The sequence below is a fragment of the Polyodon spathula genome, chromosome 5 (genome assembly GCF_017654505.1).
Source record: "Polyodon spathula isolate WHYD16114869_AA chromosome 5, ASM1765450v1, whole genome shotgun sequence".
NCBI lineage: Eukaryota > Metazoa > Chordata > Actinopteri > Acipenseriformes > Polyodontidae > Polyodon > Polyodon spathula.
In genome coordinates, this window is record NC_054538.1 from 72,894,980 (window position 1) to 72,922,400 (window position 27,421).

General features: G+C 35.5%; 1 protein-coding gene across 1 annotated transcript in view; it reads left to right on the forward strand.

Annotated features, from left to right (window-relative positions):
• ascc3 (activating signal cointegrator 1 complex subunit 3) overlaps positions 1-27,421 on the forward strand; it is a 260,436-nt gene that overhangs the window by 225,004 nt on the left and 8,011 nt on the right. The window contains exons 34-37 of the mRNA XM_041251261.1: positions 607-718; positions 963-1,097; positions 21,226-21,450; positions 26,548-26,699. Of these exons, the coding sequence (XP_041107195.1) occupies positions 607-718; positions 963-1,097; positions 21,226-21,450; positions 26,548-26,699 (624 nt within the window). The remainder of the gene's footprint in view (positions 1-606; positions 719-962; positions 1,098-21,225; positions 21,451-26,547; positions 26,700-27,421) is intronic.

Genomic DNA, 27,421 nt, shown 5'->3' on the forward strand with positions numbered 1-27,421 from the left:
TAACATGTTACTGGGTGCTTAATAAAATACACATGTATGCCTGGTAATTGATAGTGTTCTTTTAAAGGGGGCAATAATATGCTGTCACCTAAAACCACCGGATGTGGGAATTTAATAGTGTCTCAGTATCAATAGTTCATATTTAACACAAACTTCATGAGCCATGATGACCATAGGTAGTGTAATGATATTCAGTACAGCAGAATTCAATTAAGTTAAATATATTAATATGTTACCAGCATGTGTTTGTCTGAATTATTGTACACCTAGTGTGAAAGCCTTCCACAAAAGTAGTGCATTATTTCATTCATTCCCTACTTTGAAACTCCTAATAAAATCCCACTCCTATGTTCAAAGGTATATAACTTCAAAGAGCTGGTAGACACAGCCATTACAATTGCGGTTTAATTTGTAGGTTATCAGCAGTCATTATTTATTGGTCTCTGGTGAATAAAGATCAGAATACTATGTTTTTCTTAATTCATCCCTGGTGACTGGTGTGTGTGTGTGTGTGTATATATATATATATATATATATATATATATATATATATATATATATATATATATATTTTTTGTTTTTTTTTTTTATTTTTTTTTTCCCCAGCTATTACAATTTGGATGATGTGAACCATGACACTATCAACAAGTATCTGTCAAACTTGGTTGAGAAGTCTCTGAGAGACCTGGAGTGCTCTTACTGTATACAGCTGGGAGAGGTGCAGTATAATCAGTCCCTTTTATTTACATATCTGCACTTGGGAACCACATGAACCACAGCAGTATCCTCACTTTGCCAGATGTTAATTGTGATTATGATTATTATTTTTATTTGTATTTTATGCAGAGAAGATGCTCTCTAAACATGTATGTGCATGGATTGTTTTTTTTTTCTTCTTTTTTTTTATACTCTGTGGTTAAATTTATAAGCCACTGTTCTACTTTCAATGGCCTCTCTTTCAGGACAACTGCACTATCGAGCCTCTAACATATGGCCGCATTGCCTCCTATTATTACCTGAAGCACCCAACTGTCAGGATGTTTAAAGAGAGGCTGAAAGCTGATTGCACAGTGGAAGAGTTGCTCTCTATTCTCACGGTAAGTGTATTTCAAAACAGTTTCTTTCTATTCAAGACGTACTGTTCTTTTATTATTCTTTTTATTATTCTTAAGTTTTTTTGTTTTTTTTTATATAAAAGCATTTCAATTGATCAGTCGATGAAGATGGGGGTGTTATAATTTCTGAGGGATATTTGTGGTAATGTTTGCAATTACCAGACGCACATTGGTAGCAGTAAATAAAAAATAAGAAAAGTGTGTCAGTAAGAACTGGGATCTGATAGCAGTGGGAAATGGAGTAATTGCACTTGCTTGTGTATTTTAAATATTAAAAATTATTAAAGTAACTTTTTTTTTTTTTTTTTTTTTTACCTGCCTGCAGTATATCTGCATTCAAGCTTGTCTTTTCTAATTATTAAATATTGTTTTTACACTTTTTCATTTGTCTAAATTAACTTATTTTAATGGATTAGTCATTCTGATTCTGCAAAGGCTAATGAGCATTGTAATTAAGACACTTGTTTCACACCTCTAATGTAAACCACTGATACCACATCTGTTTTAAATCATGGATGTCCTCTTGCCACATATTAAACTGTTTAGCAGTTTTGCCCATAGGGGCTTGCAATAAGTAGCTCATTTAGAACTAAGGAAACTAAAAACAAATATATGTGGCAAAATAGCTGTGAAATTTTCAGAGGTCAAAATGGTGAGAATTCTTCATCTGAATCCTGAACTGCTTAGATAGTTTTTTCAGTCCATGTGTAACTGTAACTTTAAAATAATAAGAGTACTGTAGAATTAAGATCGCCTCTCTAGTTGTAGCCAACTCCATATATAGACCAGCTAACTATTCACACAACTCTGGCAGATATTTTCAATGTTGAAAGAGTATAAATATCTCCTATTAGGACTAGCTCATAAAATACTTGACATTTACTGCAGCATCTTACTGCACTCGCCACCGCTTAGAGCGAGCACGTTTGTGTAACATGATTCACCCGCAGTAAGCGATGGACAGTATAAACTCCCACACAATAACCTGAAAATATCCCTCAATCACCAGTCCAGTAATCAAAACAAACAAGCGTGTTTGCGGTTAAAAATATTTATTAAGACACTTAATACACTAATAACTTTTTTTTTATTAAAACCTATGAATGTAATAAAAAGTGCAGTAATACATCACATATCTGACTGCGATGGGACCAAAGTAAAGGATGGGTATGTAAAAAGGCGGATAAAGGAATCATGTTTTAAATACCATTATACACAGCTGTAACAGTTACTGTACTATATTATTATTGTTTTGAGATTCATCTTTTATTTGGAAGCTCCCCTGAATCCCTTGTTTAGAAAGATACAGGGTATTAATGCTTGTGACTGGGTAGCATTCTGCCATGTGGATGCGTGCATTCGCTGCTGAGTGACAGGCAGGAGATCGAGACGGAGGTTGAAGTTGATATGCCCAGCAGGCGAACAGGACTTATTTATATATTTTAGTTTCTAGGATATAATGAGATAGACAATATGCGGTTCAAAGCAGTAGGAAACTGTTGTATTTATTTATTTTAGCTTTTAGTGAACAATGGCTCTTATTCCTCTCCTCTCACTCGCAAACTCAGTCTCTCTCTCACCCAAGTCCCTCCCCCTTCCTCATTCATTGGTCCAACGCTCCCTATCTCTGAGTGGACATGTCAGACCTGCTCCCACCCCCTCACTGATGCAATCACAGGCAGTCTTTCAGCTCTAAGTCACACAAGCACCAAAACACACAGAATGCTAACAGATCTGAACAAGAATAACACAGTTTACAAACACACATTATTTACAGACTACTCCCATCCCCTTCCTCAGTCCGTAATCAGGCCCATTCCCACATTCTCTCCAGCTTTTTGAAGCAACGTTGCATTGTTTGCTTCCTGACAGAGTTCCAAGCATGCACAGCATCTACACAGTTTTGAATTTTCGTGCTGATGCTCATCGCTTTTCTCTTTCCAGCCAGGCTTGCTGTTGCATTCAGTGCTGTTTTTTCAAACTGTAAACCCGACACTGCGTACAGGGAGTAAATAGCCAAGGTACAGTACAGGGGTAATCGATTAGTAACAAGGTGCAAACAGCTGATTGATCGATCTGTCAAGCTTTTACTACAGTAAAGTGCTGCCTTTTGAATTGAAACCTATGTGAATAATGGCAAGGTAATGAAAACAGCTAATTGGTGGATCAGTAAGAGCGATTACTACAGTATAAGCAGTATGTTTGTTATTTAAATCTATGTGAATGGTTCATAACGAGATCCAATCAGCTGAGTTTGCCCAAAATATACAGCGTGCTTAACACAGTATAAACGATGCCTGTTATTGAAATCAGTGGGAATGGCAAAGGGTATTTGTCCGATATAAACGGTTCCTTGAAAAAATCCCGAAAGGTGTAAGTGGTGGATAAATGTATAATACATGGCACTAGAAAATTATTTTCCTGAAAAAACTTACCTGTATTTGTGCCATTTCATGTCAAGTACTACCATGTTCAAAAAATGATGGCTGACCCGACTGATACTTGCTTGTGGTCCATAATGTTAATCTCATGGGCACTGTCTATCTACTAGCAGCCTTGTACTGCCAAATGGAATCTAGAAAGTGTGCCAGGTTCCATTCTATAACCATGAACGCCTCAGGGTGAACTTGCTTAAGTTGGTCACGTTGTCCATGTTGATCTCCGTTATTTATCTAAGCTTCACATGTAAACATCATTGTAAACCCTGTGTCATGCTATTTGTATCAACTCTAGTGCCAATGTTATGTTGAAATTTTATATATATATATATATATATATATATATATATATATATATAGATATAGATATAGATATATAAATATATATATATATATATATATATATATATATATATATATTTTTTTTTAATTGATAATCAAAACATTTATAGGCATGAATTGCCCAGTTTTCATGACTTGGAATAATGAATCCAATAACAACTGTGATATGCTAATATGTAAGATCAGAAAGCAAAGCACTGGCAGGCACTCAGCGCTGCAGGTAAGGGTTAGGAATCAAAACAGCTTCATTCAGTCCTAAATAAATCCCACATCCTTTAGACTTAAATCAAAAGCTATACATTTTCATTTGAAAATAATATTCAACTTTGTTTTTTAAATTCTTGTCCATATATTCAGATTAGTACTATATATAGTGATAACATATTTGCATTTGTTACATAGACTACTGTAATTTCATGCTGGTACTGGCGCTGAAATATGTCATTCGAACACTGTCCCTGTAAACTGTAAAGCACTAAACTTGAAAAAATATGAACAGGTTATTTTATAGGTACACTTTGTGTGTAGGGTATAAAACTCCCCACAAACCAACATCATCTAAACCTTATTATGGAAATTTAATTTGTTTATTGTGCTGTTAGTTGTATGTAGTAAATCTCGGTAAGGTCCACTTAATATCTTCGTTATCAATTAAGTCGACCACACCCCCCCCACCCCCCTCCATTTACCAATATATATGGTCCACTCAATATATATAATATATATATATTATACTACTGCACTTCATATTATATATATTATAGATATATAATGCATGACTTGAAACGGACGTAAAAATCTAAATGAAAACATTTACCCCCCTCTTGCATGATAGCAGTAGTTAATTATACCCCTAAGGTGTCTCATTCCGCGTCCAGTTTAGTTTATAGTGCTCTTCTATAGTATAAATAATGTAAATTCTTCCTTGATCACCATTTTGTTTTGATCCTAATGAAGTTTTTGATCTTTCAGTGAAAGCTAAATTGGAAGGCCCTCTCAAGACAGGATGAGCAGATGGGGGCTTAACTGGCTGCTAATCCACAGCTGGAATGGGTTCAGTCATTTCCTTATTCCTGGGTTACTTATTATTTTGTTTCTAGTGGCTAGAAGGGGCGAAAGGAAAATCATTATTCATCAGTATCCTAGTGGGATCACTGCCAGCAAAGATTCATGTTTTTTAGTTTGCCGTGTAAAACCAGCTCAGGTGGAGAGTGTAATCCCTGGGTCACGCATGGCAGATCAAGGAAGACATTACAAAGCTAGTTCATTTTCTAACAAAACAACAGATTTGTTAGATTCACAAATACCTCATTACAAACCGAAGTAGCTGTGCCACTTACATAGTGCTTATCTGGTTATGACATTATTTGGAATTTCCTTCCATGCTGTCGTTAGGTTAGGAAAGGTGCTTTACAGTAATATGTATTTAAAGGATGATTGCCATGCAATGCATATTCTAATGTATGAGGTCTAATAGCGTGTATGAAGAGGTTTGATAAAAGTATACATCTGCAGTTGAGCTCATACATTACAGTAATATTGAGTTAGCTGTCTTAAATTGTAAACTCAGTGCAAGTGTACATTCTGGTATGTCATAGTAGAACTTTTTCACTCAATTCTATAAAACAATATAACAATATTGTATTTACTACTGCTAATGACTTGCAGGAATAGTGGGTTTAAACAAAAAACTATGAACGCTCCTCTACTAATTTGTTGTTGCCAGTCTGGTTTCCCAGACCATGATTGATGCAAATCCCAGGATTGGGACACCACACTATATTTACTTGTCTTTTTTACATTTTCAGCTGAACATCATATCCTTTGTGGAACGTGTTTTTATTATCCGTTTTATAGCTACCGGTATATGTTTTGCCATTTTTTTTTTGCTTCCCGGTATTGAGAAATCATGTGTTATTGTCACCTTTCAACTCTGTTGACACCACCAGCTAAAGTATGTAGGTCGGCAGATTTAGAAAGTCACAATGTCGCATTATTTATTTATTTATTTATTTATTAGAAGAATTGCCTAGAAAATGCGTATTGAGATTAACAGGAAGCTAGAAAAACATGGCAAAATCACAAAGACTTGTAAGCTATAGACATAAGATTTCTAGAATAAGATTCTCTTCAACATTTTTCCATGCTGTTCAGTTTAATGTTCCTTGAGATCAGAAAGTCTTAAAAAAGGCTGTCTTTAACTCTATGTGACTTTCTCTGTGTGCTTCAAAAACATTTTTTTACCCCGTGTATATGATAAATCGTTTTCGGAGATGAGCCGGAATCTGCCTCCTGAGGAGCATTTAACTGTTTTGAATTTTAAGTTTGAACTGCTGACAGCAGCAAACGCAAAGAAATGCTCCCTAGCATTCGCCAACAAAAGACAGTTGCACACTAAGGTACTTTAGAGGGAAACAGTTCAAGCTTTAAAAGATCACGTGATGCTGGTTGAGGGTATCTGAGCAGCTGTAGAAGTCATAAATAATTCAAATAATGGGAATGTATCTTAGTGTATTTTTCTTAGTAAGTCCCATTTTTCAGGCAAGTAATGTTGTGTTAGTCAGTATTAACTGATATAACAATAGCACTCACTGTAAAAAAACAAAGATTACTGGATGTGGGTATGCATGTTTTTTATTAATTAGTTATCTAGAAATGTATAATCTCACCAGAATGTAGCTGGAATGTTTTGTGTGGAACTCTAAACACATCTTGTTTTCAGGTGTTTGTTTTTTTTTTTCTTTTTTTGGTGAAAAGCGTATGTAACAGAGAAATACATAGTTATTTGACAGTGTGATTGAATGCTGTAATAGAACAACAAAAACAAATGTGGATTTTTTTTTTTGAATTGATTGGATCAACCCCTTGTTTATGATGTCTGCTGTATTTGCTTATTATAGTAATATATCCTTCTGTATAGATAAGTGGATTAATTGGATGTTGATTTCACTTTTGTCTGCCCTAGTAAGGTGCTGGAAGATTTTACTCCCATGAAGCACATCCTTTATTCGTTGCCTGCTGGTTGACTGCTTCCCTGGAAACAGGCTTCCACCCCAGTCTCTCATACACAATTACACACAATAGTTTATTTACTTCCTTTACTACAGGAAATAAGCAGCAGATCTTTTTAACAAAATTAGATTGTGGTGGAGATGTAACAATGCAAAAAACATCTTGACTGGCAATAAAAACAATTCTGTCAGATCAGTCTAAGTGTCAGCTTGAACGACTTGTAAATGCGATGGGTTGCATACATTCAGTCAAGATGCCATTAAAGATAAGGTGGGGAGGGATTAGCCTAGAAAAGTAAACATGCTGTTAATGTAGCAAGGAAAGAAGTATGTATGGCACAGCATTGAACTTAGGACTAAGTTGTGGATAATTATCTATCAATTTGGTAGATAAAGTAGCTAGAAAAAGTCCAAATAAAAAAGTTGTTTGCATGCCTTGCCCTTGTGTGTTAGCATACCTTTTGAATATTCTTATTTTGTTAGAGAGTAAACGGAATAGGCCAGTTTGTGGCAATATAACTACATTTTGAGGATACTCATTTCCTGGTCCCAGTTTAAGTTTCTTTCATTATTTGGCTAAGGCAGCGGCAGCCATTTCTCCTGTTGTGTTTTCAACCAGCTTAGATCGCTGTTTATTCTTGGGAGCCATTTCCCACTGGTAGCAGTGCCGGCTGACCTCCCCGTGCCCCCTGCACAGTGGCTGGGTACACTCAGGCTTCTGACCCAGGTCATCACAGAAGCCATCAGCAATTTGTACTTGAGATCTGAAACCCAAAGGTGAATGTGCAACCTGAAACCCCCCTGGAGGGTTTGCTCAGAGCAGTGAACCGTTTCACTCACAGCCCCTCCAACCCGTCTTTATTAGTTTACCACATTGTTCCTTGAGATACATTGACATGCATTAGACATTGCTGCAGGACATCATGTGTGATGATGTGGAATGATTATGTGGATATGGCTATATTCAGAAAAGAATGATATTAACATATGGAATAGGAATTCAGGTCAGAAAGGGTCATTCTGCTTTGCCTCCAGTGGAGAGCACCACCACGGTTACTCATTAAAGTACCTTTGCACAAGACAGTCATTATTTCTTTTTTATATATTGTTTTCCCCTTAAGGAAATGTTGTTTTAGCTTAAAATGCATTCCCCCGCCTCCCAGTAGAATGTACATATATTAAAGATATTCTTGGCTGTCTTTTGTAGTTTTTTATAATAATAATAATAATAATATCTTTATTTTTATATAGCAACTTTCATAGTAGACCACCATCACAAAGTGTTTTGCCTCTTTGTTCAGCAAGTCAAAAAGGTATGTGGGCAAAAGTAGACTTAACAGGTAACAATAAATTGTAAAATAATGTTTCTTGTTCACAAGCCTCTTCATTTATGGTGAAAGTTAAGCTTTTCTAGTTTATAAACACATGTTGTTTATTTTAAAAATCCTCCTGCTTTGGTTAGGTGCATATAATACACTGATTTATGTTAAAACCATATCAGTTGTTGCAGCTAATGTAAATCATATCCATTAATGCAATTTAGTGAATTCACAAGCTATTGTTTTGTTAATATGTCGAATGTTTGGGCAACTCAGATCTACCGTCTGAATCTGGTAGCATTGTTAGTGTTAAGTGATTATATAAATATACAGCATGATTGTTTCTAATACCGTTCTTCATTTTGTGAATTAGATTTTTTTTTTTTTACACAGTAAAATACCCAATTTCTGAATGTAATAATAATAATAATTAAACTACATCGCTCCACATCTAAAATACCCTTTTTTTAAGTACATGTTTGTTTACAAAAAAAAAAATTCTTCTAAGAAAAAAATTAAATAACATTATAGGCTGCTATGAGTCTTGCCTTGGATATGAGAGGTTTATGTTTTACAAAATATTACAGATATGGGTGTGATTAGATATGGTGTACATCTTGTTAAAAATACTTACTGTAACACAAACACTAAAAACCAACGGGGGAGGGGGGCGTGATCAAGACGTGTTTGCGCTCAATGAGGACTCAAAATTTGTCATTGCTGTCAAATTAGCACAAAGTTGTCAAGAATGTAGAATACTCAGTTTTGAACTTTGCTGTCGCTAAAGCTAGAAGATGTCTTTGTAATGTATGTTCTTACATAATTTAGAACGTAAAATTAAAAAAAAAAGGATTTGATAATGCCCAGGGGTTAATTTGTAAATAAAAAAAAAAGAAGAAATGTAAAAAGGGATTTTTTTTGGTGTTATTATTGATTCTTTATTTATTTCTGCCTGGTTGTTCTTGCCTCTGACCTGACAGAACCCACTTATAGTCGCGCATTGCAGTGTTTTTCAATGTATCCACAGGGGCATGGTCATTTTAGAAAAAGTTAATACACCAGATGTTTGAAGCAAACTGGAATTCTGAGTGATTTATATAAAAATTATGAAGTCTAACAAACAAACAAACAAGTATTCATAAATATTTTAATATCATTAATATTATTTACTGTATCTTAACATTAGTATATGTAGGTGCATGTGACTACATATGGTTGCTACTGTAGCATTAATTTGATGTTCTGGACCCCGCACCGCCTAGGGCCCCACAGAGCTTAGGGCCCCACAAAGCCTAAGGCCGGCCCTGGCTGTTTTGAAACAATAAACACTAAACCTATTTGGATTTTAATCACCGCAACTATTTACAAATCACAGATGTAAACAGCCATCCCACCACCAATATTTGGATATTGCAAAAAAAGTGTGTTTTCAGGCAACGACTAAACATCTGTTTAAGACAGAAATGTCTTGGTGGTTTGCAGTGCCGGTTAGGCCCCTTGTTGTGATCCATTGGGAATTCACTTTGTATTGCATGTTGTAATTGTTAGCTGGAGTAACAGGTTGCTGTTGAGCTCAGTGTTTAGCATAAATACATAAACAGTGGCATAAGCAAATGATTGTGCAGTACTGCACAGCAAGCATGTTACCAGAATATGAGTATTTGTATCTGTCTGTTAGGACACTTGGAATGTAAAAAAATTAAATAAAATAAGACATGACAAATTAGGAAGAATTTTACATTAACATTCCTACTGTTCTTCAATAAGGCCTTGTTTTGTTGTACAGTAGATTTTCCTTGCATACGGTTTCATTTATCTGCACTGGTTACAAATTAATCAAGCTCTACTTCTAGTTTGTTGTTTATTAATGAGCCCATTGTCACCTAAAGAAAATGGGTCAAATGAAATGAATTCTAATAAAAGCAATCTTCAATACACAAGAGAATGCAAGTAATTAGTCAATGAACCACTAGCAAAGAAAAATAAAAATAAATGCTGACAGTCATTCTTCATGTGGTTCAATATATAACATTGTCACAAAGACGGCTGTAGTGGGTGACGTCAGACCGGAACCAGGTACCAACACAAAATAAACAGAGAGGTGGAGTTTGGTGAAGCTGAGCGATTGTTTGCGCTCAGCATTTAATATAAAACAGACAGAAAATAAAAGGTTGTAAGACAAACAAAACACAGGACACAGCACTTTAGCCAAAATATTGAGACAAACAAAACTGACTACACAGACAAACACGGTGAGAAGTTCTTACTTTAACTATTACTATGATTATTACCTCCATCTCCAATCCCTTTCTCCACTCACCGAACACACAACCCCGAGTGAGTGAATACATGCTGCTTTTATGCAGCTGTACCGAGACTCGATTGCTAATCAATCATTCAATTGGACTCTCGGTGCAACTGCACGTGAATTAATAAAAGTGCAGTTCCCCGTGCTCACATATTATTATATTTTACCTGCACGTGAAGTGCTGTGCAATCCTCATGTCTAAAAACAAATATACATTTTAAACCGATTTATATCTTGTGTACCAATGACTATACACCAACATTAACACACTACACGCAACATACAACAGAGAAATACACAGGGGTGTGGCAACATTGCCACAAACATTAACTAGAAGTTGCAAACAACTTTACGGCCTCCAAGGAGTTAATGTGAAATTTAAGCATTTTGATTGGCTGCCATCCACTGCTTGCCATTCACTTAGTTGTAGACATCACTAGCAGTTTGTGTGTTAATTAGGTTAGCCAACATAACCACCATAGCACTGAACCAATCCGCTTCATTTCGAGCACCGTGCATCTTGGACAGTCCCTAACCATGTATACCAAGTTTCAGAACTCTGCAATAAGTGGTTTCCAACAAGATATTTGTAAATTGTCCAAAATTTGTCGTAAAATCCAATATGGCTGCCAAACCATGTGACCAGTCACATTCATTCAGCTGTTGACATTAGTTTCCTTTGGCATCAACAACTCTAAAAAAAATGTTCAAGACTTTTCCTGCAACAGTTCTTATTTTATACAACTGTTAAGCTTTTGTTGGCAGAAAGAGAAAAATAATAATCTTAACAACAAAGGCTGCGAGCTTAGAAGCTTAATAATAAATAGATAGGGGCACAGAAACATTAACTAAAGCAGCCAGTCTTGTTTACTGGAAAGAAACCATGAATATTTGTGATTCATTTTTGTTATGTCTAGCGTATCTCTCTATAGATGTTAATCATACGTTTTTCAGAATTTAATTCAATTTATAGCTGGTTATTAGTATTTTGTGTGAATTAAAAAATACTGATCTAGTGCCATTAGTAAATGCACATTGAAAGCCAGGGCATTTGTGGAATTAGTGGCCACAGACTCTTCATTTGTGCAAAGTGACTGAGCAGTCAAATCCTGTTCCTGTCTGCAGTTGTTGGTTGACAGCTTAAATGCGCTTAGTCTGGGTTTTAAATTAAACACCTTGTTTGCATATGGTTAGCCTAAGTAATTAACAAAGAAATCTTGCTTTTGTGTTAAATACAAGCATTTAATGAACATTAGTCACTAATTCTTATGACAAAGACCAAAATACACAATTTCTGGTAGTTTAACAAACAGTCTTTATACTAAAACAAAAACACACAAAACAATTTCAAATATGTGTTCTTGACAAAAGTATTGGCACCTTTATATTACATGTCTGTACAAATATAATAGAACTAATTTTAAAAAATGTATTCATTGATTGAAAAGCATTACCCAATAACTAAGCTGCATTATAAAGTCAGTAGCCAGAAAAAGAGGTAATTTATTTCCAACATCTGTTGAGGAAGAATGTTTTGGCAACACAGCAGATGATGGTCAAGACAAAGGAGCTGGATTCACGTTTGAAGACTCGTAGCAAGCTTCAGCACCTACAGTTAAAAATGGAGGAGGTCTGCCTTGATTAAAGGTATCTGTGAAATAAATGCATAATAAATATTATATGGGGGTGTTTTAGCAGTCCAGGGACTTGAGACATTGATGTGATTTGAAGATCGATTGAATGCAGCAGTGTATCAAAACATTATACAATGATGCCATCTGCTCGTAGACTAGTTTATCTTCCAAAACTGTCAACTCTGGAATTCTTGAAGAAAACCAAGATAAAAGTTCTAGAATGGCCGCGTAATCACCAGATCCCAATCCAATAGAAATAGAAATGCTTTAGACGGATCTAAAAAAAAAAAAAATCTGTAGCCAAGCGTTGTCAGCTGAAAAAATTATCATAAATGTCTGAAAGTTGTAATAAAAGCAAAAGGAGGACACACAAAATATTAAAGCAGGGGTGCCAGTACTTTTGTCATGAATGAATACTTTAAATATGTTTTTTTGTTGTTTTTTAATAGATTATTTCTTAGTTCTAGAAATTTTAGAAGTTTCTTTTTGTTTTATTAAAAAGTGGCTCCAGTTTACTAAATGCTTGGCCTTAATCTGTTACATTGAGTTATGGTATAAGCATAGGTTACCAATACTTTTGTCTTCGACTGTATATACAATACATACATAGAACTGTCTATATAACAAAAAAATAATAATTCTCAAGATAATTATACTATATAAATATGTAAGGCATCACTAGACAAAAAATAAATGTTTTGTTCGTATCAACCTACAAACTCCATTGAGGAGGGTTCTTTAGCTTGTGACATTTTTGGAACAGATTGATTTTTTTTTTTCTTCTGTGTTGAAAGGAAAAAAGAAAATAGAGAATAGTGAGTGAACAGCAGGTCCAAATTGATGCATGTTGCCCAATTCTAGGCACCCTTGTGCAGTCTACAAAAACAGTAGCCAGGTTACAGACAGAGTTCATGGAAGGGCTGCCAATCACTGTCATTTAGCATTTGTGGGAGAAGACTTCTTTATCCTAAGACAGCTGGGCAAACCAATGCCACATACTAGCAGCTAGCAAATTGCCTGACCTTCACTAAACAAACAAGAACAAGACATGCGTACAGACCCCATCACATAAGACTATAATGGGCTCTGGCAACCCCGCTGCCCCCTATTCAGTCACATCCCCATTTGTACAAAAGCCTCATTGCTTGTCAATTTCTTTTAATTACTGGCGTGCTGTTGATAATGAACCTTTTTTTTTCAAGCCCAGGAAATTAAGTAGAGAAGTTGTTTCAAGTAGGGGGTAATGATAAATTAGTTTTGAAGTAAATAAAAACATTTCTGATACTCTTTTTCCTGGAATGTGCCAGTTGCAGCTAGTGACACTCAAGTGGGCCTTTTGTATAACGTCTATGGCAGTTAAGATGACAAAAGGCTCAATCCAAATCTTCTCTGCAAATACTTTATGAATGAATCTTTAGATGAAACACTGCGAATAAAGGGATCTTTCTAAGTTCCCAGAGTTTGTCTCTTTTGCTCAGAGAACAAATGGTATGAAATCTCATAGGAGACTGAGAAAAAGATGTTCTGGAGTTTGCTTGAGTCACCATCTGTTGCTTATTTAAAACTGCATTAGCTGAAAATATAGTGATTACATTTCAACTGAAATAGCGGAGTTCTGAAAAATAAATATAGCATTCTACATCCTCATGTGTTGCTACAAATGTTTAAATAACGGACCTGTAATTTTTCTTTTCATTAGCATCCTGACAACTTTCTACACATATAACTTTAAAATCTGTTTCAAATCTCTTTTCAAAATTGCCTGTAAGCTGCCCACAGCTGCGTTATATTTAGTTTTTTTTTGTTGTTGTTTTTGTTTGGTTTTTTTTTGCAATAATCCAAACCAGAAATAAACAATGCAGACATTTAATATAAAGGCTTGATTACATGAGAAAATAGCTTTGAGTAACTATTCCATTGTGCATGTTTTGCAGACATTAATTTACAAGATCAGTTTGACATGATGACTGATTTCAATGTAATATAGCTTATAATATAGAATATAATATTGTTTTTTATTCAGGAACATGTATTTCTTGTTTAGGAAGACTAAATGAAGTTCCGTTTCCTTCCTTAATTTAAGCAATTGTGATATTTTCAATGAAAAAAATCTGATTTATAGCACTTTTTATTGAAAGTGTAACTGTCAGTGGGGTACAACATAAAACTGCTTACAGTAAGGTACAACATAAGACTGTTTATTTGCTTGTCAGGGCATTGATATTGTTGTCTTAACTAATAATGATTAATCAATCAATCAGTTTTTATTTTATATAGCGTCTTTCATAGTGGACCACCATCACAAAGCACTTTACAACCCTAAAAGTAAGAAAATCCATAATACTTTAAAGACAGAGAAATGCATAATACGTGATATACAGTTTAAAAAAAAAAGTGCATAATACATGACAGTAGCAAAAAGCACAGAACAAGACTAGTCTGCCTATACAGTGAGTGACAGCATAGTCTATCTGTGTTTGGTATATGGCTTTTTCACAAGATGACAGCAAGAACATAATTCCATTCTGCAGTTCTGCAAGGGTACTGTAAACAGCAGACATAGAGAGTAGCATCAAGTGTCATTCAGTAAGTGTGCTGATCCATTCTAGAAGAGTCATGTTAACTGAAATTAGTATCATGCCGTCAAATTGCACAACTTTATTCATGATTGAAACATATTAGGAAACCGCAACCGAGATAAATCATAACCCGACAGCAAAAGTAACAAAATTAGAATTTGAAATTATTATCCTGCCTCACATTGAAAGCATCACTTAAACATAATGAAAGTGTCCAGTGTGCCTAGTTTTGCCCCTGCAGTTCAGAGCTCTTGCTGGTGTTGAAATAGGCAAATAGTCTTAAAACAGAGAAGCCCCTTCAATAGCCATTAGTCTTTGGGAATTGCACTCTACAATCTTCATAGAGTTAGCAATAGGATATTACAAGTGGGTATTTAGGGTTATTTCAGCATTTACATCTGCATAGCTTGAAGAGGATTTTATAATAATAACAAAAAAGAAGTGGGTTGTGAAAATTGTATATAAATTGTGTATTTTGTTTTTTAATCAAGGGATGACTCAAAACGGATGCTATCTTCCCAATTACTACTCCTGCATTATTCGTGGGATTGCTTCCCACTTGATTATAAGCAAGACATGTTCATAATGGATTAAAAAGAAAAAGGGGGAAAAAAAATACTGACCTGGCCCGAAAAATGATTTGAAAATCAGTCTAATCTACTGCTGACGCTATTTAGAAATGTGTTTGTAAAGCTGCTGCTGCTTAGGTTTATACCTTTTGAAAGTGTTTCACATGCAGCTTCTCATTTTGAGTGTTAAGGTATGTGGCATTCTGGTTTCTGGGTGATGAAAAAAATGTTTGAGATATTGGCTTCATATTCAATACACAGGTGTATTCTATGATTCTCTTGGTCAAGTTTGATGTCTAAGCCTCATATTTCAAAGACCAGTTGAGATGCAGACTTTATGTAACACTACATGACACATGCCATTGATCCCTGGTCTAGTGTAGGTGATAGTATTATTTGACATGAAGGAATATTGGGATAGATTTACTAAGCTTTTACTCCACTTTAAGGTGAATAAGTTATATATTGTAGTTATTCATCTAGATATTAGATGCACAGCTGTTTTCGATTTAGACTGAGTAAAGTTGCATTTATTCACTAAAATGCATGTATTTTTTTGTCCTGTCAATAGTATTTCTGTTTAAATGTTTGTGAAATATAGTGTTGTTAGTTTTTTTACATCCATGTTATTCATACTGACCACCTAAAAATTGTTCAATAGAAGAAAAATACCCTTATTCTGTATAGCCAGCACAAAATTAATACATTATCTTGTAATAACACACTTTTCTTTTCATAAAATATGTCGAATGTGTTACATTTTTGCATTTGCTTTTGTGCCCTAGATTAATAGGCACACATGAAGGAACAAGATATTGTCTTTTGAGTTACACCAATATGTTATTCCTCTGTCTTCCTAACAGCTTCAAAACTCAAAGGAAAGCTAATGCTGTTAAGCAGATATAAACCAGGTTTCTTACACGTCCTGTAAAGCCTGGAAAATGTCTACCTTAATTTATAGGCCTGGAAAAGTTACAGAAAATGGAGAAAAAAAAGAAATGTCCTGGAAAAGTCATGGAAAACGATGGCACAATTTATATTTGCAGAATGAATGAAGTATATGCCGTCTAGGGGGCTGTGTACAAGGCTGGTCAAAGCCGTCTGTCTAGTGCTACGTCACAGTTGTCGTGATTGTGTTGCTGCATAATTGGAGGACGGTCAATTGCTAATACAGTATTGTTGTGGGTGAGATTTCGGTTCGTCCGTGCGGGCAGCGGAAAGATAATTCGGTAGGTAAATGTGGAAGATAATGTATTAAGGTTCTGCCATTTGAATTTTTTCATTAATCATCATTTATTTTTATTTATTTTCAGTCCAACAACATAATTGCATTTAATTAAAAGAACAGATTAACAGTGTGCTTTTGCTGCCGTGGCATTAACTGTTGATTGTTTTATTTAACTGTAGTGACAGTTGGTTAGAAATGTGTACTGTTGTGCTAAAATTAGCAACTGATAGTTATTAAGTCTAAGGTTTATCATTTCAGTCATTCGTAAACTTAATTTAAAAAAGTCATTTCCAAAAGCAAGTCTTCACTCCTGTATTTTTATACAAAATGTAATAAAATCTAAAAACTGTAAAGATCAAACTTTTATCTCAGTATATTATGTACATCACACAAAAACCTGGTTTGACATTATAAAGTGAATTAACGTTTTTCAAAGTTTAACCTTACAAAAATCGATGCAGACGTAGCATTTAGCTAATTTACAATAAGGGAGATGAAGCTACACTAAAGGCAAATACAGGTACACTTTAGCATTGCTAAAAACAAAATATGTAAAAGCTTTTTTCATTACACATATTTATAAAGGGGAAAAACCGACCCCAGAAAGCCACATAATGTGCGTGTTCAGTACGGCCGCACTCAGCGTCAAAATAACAACCTATTTTATAAGACTAATTAAGTAAAGCAGGCGATTCCGCAATCAATTTAAATACCCCTAACCGCAATTAACGGTGGAGAATTACACACCTCTCACAATAAATAGCGGGTTTGGGTCAACCCTGCGTGTGTAGGCTATACGTTCCAAAGGAAAATGAATGGCACACAAAGACCTCAGCCTGGTACTAGCCATGGTGATGAGGATGCTGGAAGCGAAAAATGAAATTTACCAATATGGAATTGGAGATTTTGGTACAAGCAGTACTTGTAACAGATGAAGATGTGTTACAAGCTCGAAATACAAATGAATAAAATATGAAATGTGCGGTGGCTTCTTAATAAACAAATGTACCACTACAGAGTTTGTAGTCTGGTTGCTTATACATTGCATTGCATTACGACGCATCATCCAGTAACTGTGCTTCGCATATTAGTTCAACTTCTTATTTCATATAGAATAATTCCAGGCATGTAGACTTTTCAAACTTCAGAAACAATAACTCCATACAGCTGCATACAAACAGTCTTCAGTTTTACTACCACTTATGTCTTCTTAAAGTCTTATGCAGTTACAGCTCTCCTATTTCTTATGTTTGTCTGTATTTCTTACTCTATATATGATTTTAAAGCATATCTGTATCTATATATGGTGGAAAAACTGTACTTCCTCTGGCTATAACTAACTGCGTCATCTGTCACTCTGTCCTTTTTTTAACGTATTCTTTCCAACTCAAATTTAACAATATGCCTGAACCAGTATTTTTTAAATATCAGAATGCCATATTACAAAAAAATTATTCTGAAAGCATTACTAAAATAATTCTGGAGGATGAGACCTCCTTGTATATGAGACTTTTTCTTTTGTGCTCCTCGGAATATCGTTCCATCTTTTCTCAATCTTCTCCACCGTTCTTTTGCCTACACTCTTAAGAAGTAAAGGCTCTCATTAGAACCTTGCTTTGCCACTGTGGGGAGACCTTTTTAGGTGCTTCTAAGAACCTTTTTTATATAGATTCTATATTCTCTATTTGTAGACCTTTCTGTTTTTTCATGTAAGCTATGAAACATGTATTGAAAATTAGAGTTTGCAAAACAATACGGTACCAGTATTATAAACCATAATTTACAAACTGACTTGATCAGAAGTGTTAAAAAATTAGCTGTATGAAAAATGTTATTAAATGTTTCCTTGTCCTTGAAAACGATGTCTTCTCCTTGTTCAGACAAGTCTCCCACATCACCTTGCCTTTAAACTGTCTGACTGCGGCAAACTAACACTTGCTTTTCTGAGTTCTTAAAATAATCATGCAAATACAAGGCCTGCAATTACCGGCAGCTTTAATAAATTAGACAGACTATTACATATGCATATACAGAATTACATATGCATATTCAGAATTAATATGCATCAAAGGCTAAAGTGCAAGGAGACATTGCCTCTGCAAATCACATCTTAATTGCGTGTTCATGCTATTGCGTGTGTTTTATAAATCCTGTCCAAGAATTCAAAATCATCAGCGCCCTTTTTACGGTCCAATACATAGCCTACATATTGAATGTTCTTTATATAGTAACTTAAATTTATAAACCAAATTTATATAAAGTCTTTAAGAAATTCCATTGGTGGTTTTATGGCACAGCAAAATAAAAAGTGGATCGCTTCATATGTTATTAAAGTGTTTTACTCGATCACATCGACAGTAGGGAATACAAAGCCTGGATCTGCAGCTGTACAGTGAGCTGCATACAGCTTGGAGAGAGATATGTAAATACTAGTTTATTAAATATTGTATTTAAAATAGCTACCTTTTCTGAACAGACTGTTAAGTATGCAAGGTATTCTGATATTTAAAAAGTGTGTGTTACTTATATAAAGAACGTAAAATATGCAGGGAACGTTAACCTGACTATTTTGGTAAATACATATTATGTTTGCAGTTAAAATATAAATGAAGTCTAAAAATGAGTTTGCATGCGGCAGACCTATGTGAACTCACTTATCTACTGTATACTTTGATTTTTTCTAACATCTAAACATCGACAATTTTGAGGTAGAGATTTTAACTAATAATGTCCCGGACTAGATTTATGTTATAAACAAGTGTTATTTGCATAAGTTAAACTGTTAGTCCATTAGTATGAATCTACTTTAACTTCTGCATAGACACATTTTAAAAGAAAATCAAAACAGTGTAACCTTTTGGCAATTATGTGTACAAGTTTATAATGTTCTGTTTTCTATCTCTCTCTCTCTCTCTCTCTCTCTCTCTCTCTCTCTCTCTCTCTCTCTCTCTCTCTCTCTCTCTCTCTCTCTCTCTCTCTCTCTCTCTCTCTCTCTCTCTCTATATATATATATATATATATATATATATATATATATATATATATTGTGTGTGTGTGTGTGTGTGTGTGTATGCTTGCTGGCTTTCTGGTTTTCATTTTATTTTCCATCTTTACAAATACTTTTGAAATTAGTTTAATTTATTTATTTCCTGCTATGCAAGTTAGTTAATATATCATTGCAAAATCCATTAGGTTACACAAAATATGCAATTAACACTTTTTTGGATTGTAGTGTGGTTAATTAAATTTAAAAAGACTGAAAAGGCATGAGGATGGGGTAGATAGGAGGGGTGATGCAAGGCTAAAAAGTGTCATGGAGAATGGCTGCAATGTCATGGAAAAGTCCTGGAAAAGTATTCTTAACCAAAGGTGGGAACCCTGATAAACATCAGGGGTGAATGGTCCATAGGACTGGGCATGATGTTTCTTTACGTGAGCCTATTTTGAAAATAAAACCTCCAGTTTGACTAAGTAGTAATTGTATTATGATGGAACAATTTGTTTTGTTTTATATGTACCCTACACACACACACACACACACACACACACACACACATTAATAGTTTATTTCTATTTAACACATAACAATATTACTTTGATTTTAAAAGTAAAATATTTCAAATTTTACATGAAAGAAGTGATAGATAATTAGTGTTATTATGCAATGATCTGAATCTCAACAGTGAAGGATGTTAATTGTATTAATACTTTATCAGAAGCCTGTAGCCAGTAATGGAGGGTGTGCTGGGACTATTTCAAGCCTCTGTGTGGTAGTCCTGGAAAGGCTGCCAAGCACTGGGCAAGGTTGGTTCAGCAAGATGTGAAACAAACCCAAGCCTACAAATAGTACAAACATTCATTCCTGTTGGTTTAATCTGCTGTTGACAAGTAAACTGCTCCTAGGTGTGGTGGGAGGATCGTAACATTTTGGGATTTACATTTGTTCTGTGGAATAGGCAAAGGTCTGGTCAAGTCAGGGTTATAGGAACCATGGGAGACCATCACCACAGGCATTGATAATGGTGGCGATATAAATGACCTTTAGGGCTACATGAGTTATACATATAGAATAACTGTCACATGAGCCCAAGAGCGTCTCCACTACAGCAATCGAAAACCCCTTTCTAAACTCTATTAGACATGAAGACTAGGCACTCACCTAGGGTTTGTAGGGTGTACTGTGTAGGAAAGGACAGACTTGGTGTAGATGTGTACCACATGTGTTTCAGGAATTAGGAAGTGACCCATGCCACATTCAAATGTGGACATCATCTTGTATGTTTAGATGCATGCGTGTATATACTTTTTATTTCCACTATATGTGCAGTAAATTATCGTCCATCAATGGCAGATCACACAGTGTTGCATACAGAGCAGAGACGTTAAAAAGAACCCACCGCAAACACACCCAAGGCTACCCTAAATCTTCCAAGGCAGACATAAGAGAAACTGTTGCTTAGAAACACAAATACTAATAACCTGGCAGTAACTACTAGTGAATGCCTAAGGCCTAGCTTTATTTACTGAACAGCTTGGTATGCTAGCTGCCTGTCTCTTGAGTTGTTTCTTTATTCCATTTGTTTCCAAGCTGTGTAGTGTTTAACTCAACTGTAAGCTGACTGTCACTTAAAAAGGGAAATGTGTTTTATTTTGGGTAGTGTTTACTGTGCCCCTTCCTTTAGGATGCAGAAGAGTATGCAGAGCTGCCAGTCAGACACAACGAGGACCAGATGAACAGTGAACTGGCCCGTCGTCTTCCCATTGAAGTGAACCCCCATTCATTTGACAGCGCTCACACCAAGACTCACCTGCTGCTTCAAGCCCACTTCAGCCGAGCTGCACTGCCTTGCCCGGACTATGCAACCGATACCAAGACTGTGCTGGACAATGCCATTCGAATATGCCAGGTATGTAAAGCCCTCCAAAAATATACACGATTTAAAAAGTCACAGAAACCAATTCCGTTAGCTGGGGGGGGGATAAAGGCTTTTAGCAAAATACAAATGAAGGCAAATAAATAAAAGACGTGTGGATCTATTTGTGTGTGGATTTTTTTTGGCATAAAGAGGTGGTTAAGAATCTCATCTCCAAATCTAACCCCAATTTAAATGGCTGTGGAAGATCGATCAAATTGAGCCAACATCCTTTCTGCAAGTTGATGAAGGTCATCAAAAAAAGGAGCACCACCAGTCCAGTGCTTTCGTCAAGCCAGTAACAGACTGGCTATAGTTAAATGTGTTGCAGTAACCAGTAGTTTCAGGATTTTTACAGTAACTTGTTTGTGGTTAAATATCCTTAATCCCTAAATTCTTTGAATAACATTCAAGATTACTTTTTGGGTATAATAAGTTCTGCATCAGTAAAGCACTAAACACATATACATTTGCATTCACACATTGTTAAATTATATTGAGATTTACTCAATAGTACAAGAAAACTTACATGCTTTTCTATAGTGCACATGTTTTAATTTACATTTTGTGCTCATTTAAAACCCTCTTGGACTCGATCTTTACCATCTGGTAATGTGTAGTTAATCTAACTAATTATAATTGTGTCACTTTTCACAAGTACCATTTAAATTATACAAAAATACAGACAGTTAATAAAAAGTCTTTCATACTTTCCATTACTTCCCTGAGCTGTCAGTTCAGAAATCACACTTTGCATGTTTTCATTTGTTATCGTTAAGAAATAAACTTGCACTTCTTTGACATGACTTATGAAGCATTTATAGAGGAAATACTTTGCTATGCACATGTGTAAAGTTTTTATTGAGCTGTATATAATGTCCATGAATTCTACAAACCTACTAAAATGTATGTGTAGATATTTATATCAACAGAATATTTTACGTCTCTGGTTTCAAAAGGATGTAAGAAATTTGAGCCAGATCAAAATAAAGAGAAGTATTACACCAAGGTATTGAAATGTTAACTGTGCAACTAGGAATAGTAAATTATTCTTTTTTATAGGGATGTTAAATGCATGTCTGCTTGTATAGTGAAATTAAATCTCAGAGGAAAGCGTGTGTCATGGGAGAATGGAGAATAAAGGATTTCGGTTTGGAATGGTTAAAGTCATTTACAGCAAGCGAGTGAGACACAGGCTGACTATCATTAAAACAAAACAAAAAAAAAAAAAAAAAAAAAAAAGATTGTACACAGGACTTCCCTAACTGCTGCCCAGGGACATCACCTTGTTTATCACATGACTGGAATGACTACAAGTGCAGGCGCTTAAATCTGCTTCTAATTGTCCATGCATGGAGGCGTCTTTAGTTGAACCACACATCACCAGTCGGACTGTAGAAACCGATCTTTCTTTATGTCTATTGACAGTGATTGATTTGGTTTGGGATATTAACTGTCTGAATGACCTTTTCACTGTACAAGGGGTGACTAGCTCTTCTGACGAAACTACATACGTCACAGCAAAATGATATTTGTGTCCTTATTTGTTCATAATTTACGTTTGTTTTTTTTATAGTTCTTGTGAAATATATTATTCAAAAAAAGGCAAATGGTGAAGAACCATCTATGTCTGAGGAAACCATACCTATCTGAACTTTTAAAAAGAGGCAATTTCATGAGAAACTGAAATATAGAAATGATATATAAAAAGCCTTACATATGCCATATATCCCTTTATAGGCTTATACGGCTGTTTTGAACTATTAGCACTGGTAGAATAACTAATGTGTAAAATGTGTGCTTTAATTCGGAGCTTCAGGCAAACCACCTTTTAGAGCTAACAAAAAATGTGTGGTGGAATTCTTCATTTGATTCGAAGCTGTTCTCTGCTAGCCTGTGGACAGTTTAATGATGATGTGAGGCTTGCAAGCAATCCATCTCTACCCCATGACCAACCTTTTTCCCATTCCAGGCTGAGGGGAAATGAGTAATGCGTAACCCATTCATGTGATCAATTTGCTCAAGCAGCTACTGTGAAATGTTAATCACAACTTTAATTTGTACTGCATTAGCATTTTGATTAACTTGAAGGCTTACTGGCATACTTGAAGTGCTTTTAGTCATAGTTACAGCTAGGAAATGACTTTTTGATAAATTAAGTTTTTAGACAGCAGCTGAGCTTCCTGAATGCTAACCTTTATATGAGAGCAGTAGAAGATTCAGGGGAGATGGGTTGGTGGCAACTGTTTCTCTTCACTTCAGTCTTAAGTGTGTGTGTGTGTTTATATGTATTTGTATGTATGTGTGTGTGTGTGCGTCTCTCTCTCTCTCTCTCTCTCTCTCTCTCTCTCTCTCTCTCTCTCTCTCTCTCTCTCTCTCTCTCTCTCTCTCTCTCTCTATATAATATATATATATATATATATATATATATATATATATATATATATATAGTGTGTGTGTGTGTGTATATATATATATATATATATATATATATATATATATATATATATATATATATATATATATATATATATGGCAATCCTAAATTGGCTCAGGTGTAACCAATCGCCTTCAAAATCACACACCAAGTTAAGTGGCCTCCACATGTGCTAAATTGTAGTGATTCACATGATTTCAGGATAAATTCAGCAGTTCCTGTAGGTTCCCTCTGTTTCACTCTGATTATATAGGAAAGCATAATTCAATGTATGTATCTGTCTTATTGGCTGTTGTGTTATCAAAACAGCAGATAATTGGTGCCTCCCTCTCAAGCACATAGTTTTGCAAGCACCTGGTGTTTGTAATGTAACCCTGCATACTCCACCCCTGCCCCCACCCTGTATTTAGGGTCTATTTTAATGATGTAACCAGCCACAGTATTGACCACCTATACTATATAAACTAGTTCTTACACTGTATTTATTTGATTGTTTTCATCAATGTTGATTAATGAGTCAATAAATAACCTCTGTGGGGAAAACACCAGGATATGTCTCACCTTGCAAAGATGGTTTCTGAATGTATTTTACTGCAGTGCAACAGTAAATAGATCATATCTTCCAAAGGGAGACTCAATAGTTGTTGCACTAGATTATAAGGGAGATAGGGGAACCCAAATGTTTAGTGATGATTGTAAAAATGACTTAAGACGCATGGAAATATGAAGATCTACTGCCACATATTACTGCTGTACTACAAAAAAGCAAATAACTCCTTTCCCATAGGATGTGTGAACACAAGTTACAAGCTGTGGGGTGTAGTTAGTTACTTGACATCATTAAAGCAACACTCTTAAAACAATCATAATTGAGACTTTGAGGTTGGGTTGTTGTTCTTTTCTTTTTTTTGACTTTTTTGGGGAAACAAGCGCTCTATCATTTACTTGAAATAGTGCTGCTTGCGTAAATACCACCTCTGTTTAAAGAGGATTTGCCTGTTTTGTTTGCCTTAAGTAAATTCAGCCTCTTGTGTGTCTATTGAGAATTTGATCAGATATACAGCCTAGGTATTAAGTGCCATGCAGCCTTCTGTCTGTTTATGAACTTTCAGTCATAAATAAGCCGGTGACATTTGGTTTGTAATGTTTAGAAAGCATGAGCCACAAAAACCCAGGTCTTTAAATATGCATTTCAAAACAGCCACAGATGACTTGACAAACATTTGACTGTCTTCTCTGAGTGGACACCTGTTTAAAGTATGGCATTTGGTTTACATGCAGTTTATTTGAGACAGTGTAAGATGTTGACCACTATCCTGACAAGTAATTTGTATATTTTATTTTTAAAAAATAGTCTGTAAATACAGGTAGTAAAAACAATCCCATGACTGGCAAGAATGTTATCCTCCATTGGCTGGTCTGGTTTGCATAAATAATGCAAGGTATGCACAAGGTATAAAACACATAGTGACTTTAGGACCTTTCAGTTGGTAGCATGGTGCTGAAAGGCTCACGATGTGTTACGATCATCGGATGGCATATTAATGGAAATCTAATTTGCAGCATCAACTGACATCCACTAGACAAAATCGTGACCTAATGGAAGTCTGAGAAAGGAGTTTCCCTTTCTGGTCACAGTTTTTGCACGTGGGTTCCCCAAGTGGCTCATCCAGTTAAAGCGCTGTTGCTGGGAGCACAGGGTGAGTCACACAGCTTGGATGGCACGGTTTGCAGCCAGGTTGTGCAAAGAGGCCAAACTTTGCTGGGGACTCCAAAGGGGCCGTCACATTGGTTCAGACACTCCCAGGGTGGGGGATGGGAAACCAGCAGGGACTCTTTCTCTTCATCGCACAACAGCAAACCTTTCTGGCCAGACAGCGAGCACATTCAGAGTGGATAAAAAGCAGGGCTGATCTCTGTTCTCCGGGATAGATAGTCCTCCCACCTCTGCTCTGGATTGCTCGGCGTAAAAGTGATTCTGGCTTTAGGCTTGTGAGAGGACAGTCGCATGCCCTCAGAACGTCTGTGCTGTGTTGGGACCCCCTGCAGTGAGGAGAAAAAACAGAATTGGACATTCCAAATTGGGGGGTAAATTAAATAATAATTGGTCACTCTAAATTTATAAATACAGAAAAAAATAATTTGCACAAAGCAGGAGGGCATTGAGACCAATTATAACAAGTCGCAATATTTCGTCCATTATTGAACAAATCTATTAAAATAATTTACAGTACGTGTAGAGACTTATCCAACAATAACATTTCATCACTGTGATGGTACCTTCAACATATTTCTTGTACAAAAGGATGACTACAGGTAGTCTTCACTGTTCATTGAATTGCACCCCCATTGGCTAAAAGTCCTTCATTAATTAGAATTCTTGTTGGAGTAATACAAAAAAAAACAATTATTGGCTGTGCAGATTAGTTTTTCTTGCTTGTTTCACAGGATCCTTGACAAGGACAGTTTGTGAGTGACAACATTGCTGACAGAATGATTACAGACAAAGCTGTGGGGTTTGAAGTACTTTAATGAATGCAACATACAGCTATGGTTTGAATTTCTAGAATGAATGGTAACGTCAGGTAAAAAAATTGAACTTCTTAAAGAAAGTAAATTGTCAAATGATGTTATAACCCTGTATTCTTTTTCAGGCAATGTTGGATGTTGCTGCAAATGAGGGCTGGCTGGTCACAGCTCTGAGCATCTGTAACCTTGTGCAGATGGTCGTGCAGGGTAGCTGGTTGCATGAGTCATCGCTGCTGCTACTGCCAAACATCCAACAGCACCACCTTCACCTTTTCAGGTAGTTTTTTTTTTTTTTTTTTTTTTTTACTGACTACAGTATTGCAAAGTGCCATAGCACTGTGGTTAACTTCGTTGCTGTCCTTTGAAAGAAAGTCATGGCATTTTCACAGAGTAGAGTAGTATTTGAAGGAAAGCTCACTGCTACAGCTTATTGTTCTCTGTCATGTTTTCCCTTTGGCTGAGTTTTGGCCCAGAGGGAACACATCCCCCTACAGGTATGTGATTGTTGATACCCTTGAATGAAACTTAATTATCAGTAGGCCTGCAGATAGCACCAGAAACAAGTGCTGTAAAAAAAAAAAAAAAAAGTCGTGCTGTTTTTCATTCTAGTGGTTCATCATTAATCATGTGTGACTTGGACTAAAACTGCAAAACTGTAGAATGATTCATAGATTGAACACTGATGGGCAAAAAAAGGGGTTTTTGGTCTTTCAGAACCTATTCCAAGATATAACTTACATGATTAGCATCATTTAACAAACCTGATATTGAAATGTACACTAGAAATGTAACTGTATGCTTCACTGGGGATTAAAATCAGATTTCTAAATACCAAGGCTTTTCATGCACAGAATGTGAATTTCAAGTATAACTTCCTATAGTGTGTGTGTGTGTGTATATATATATATATATATATACTGATGCACAAAACCCAACAGTCAGTTTTATATCATTAGCTCATTGGGCACATACATAATGTTATTTACATTTTAAATAGTG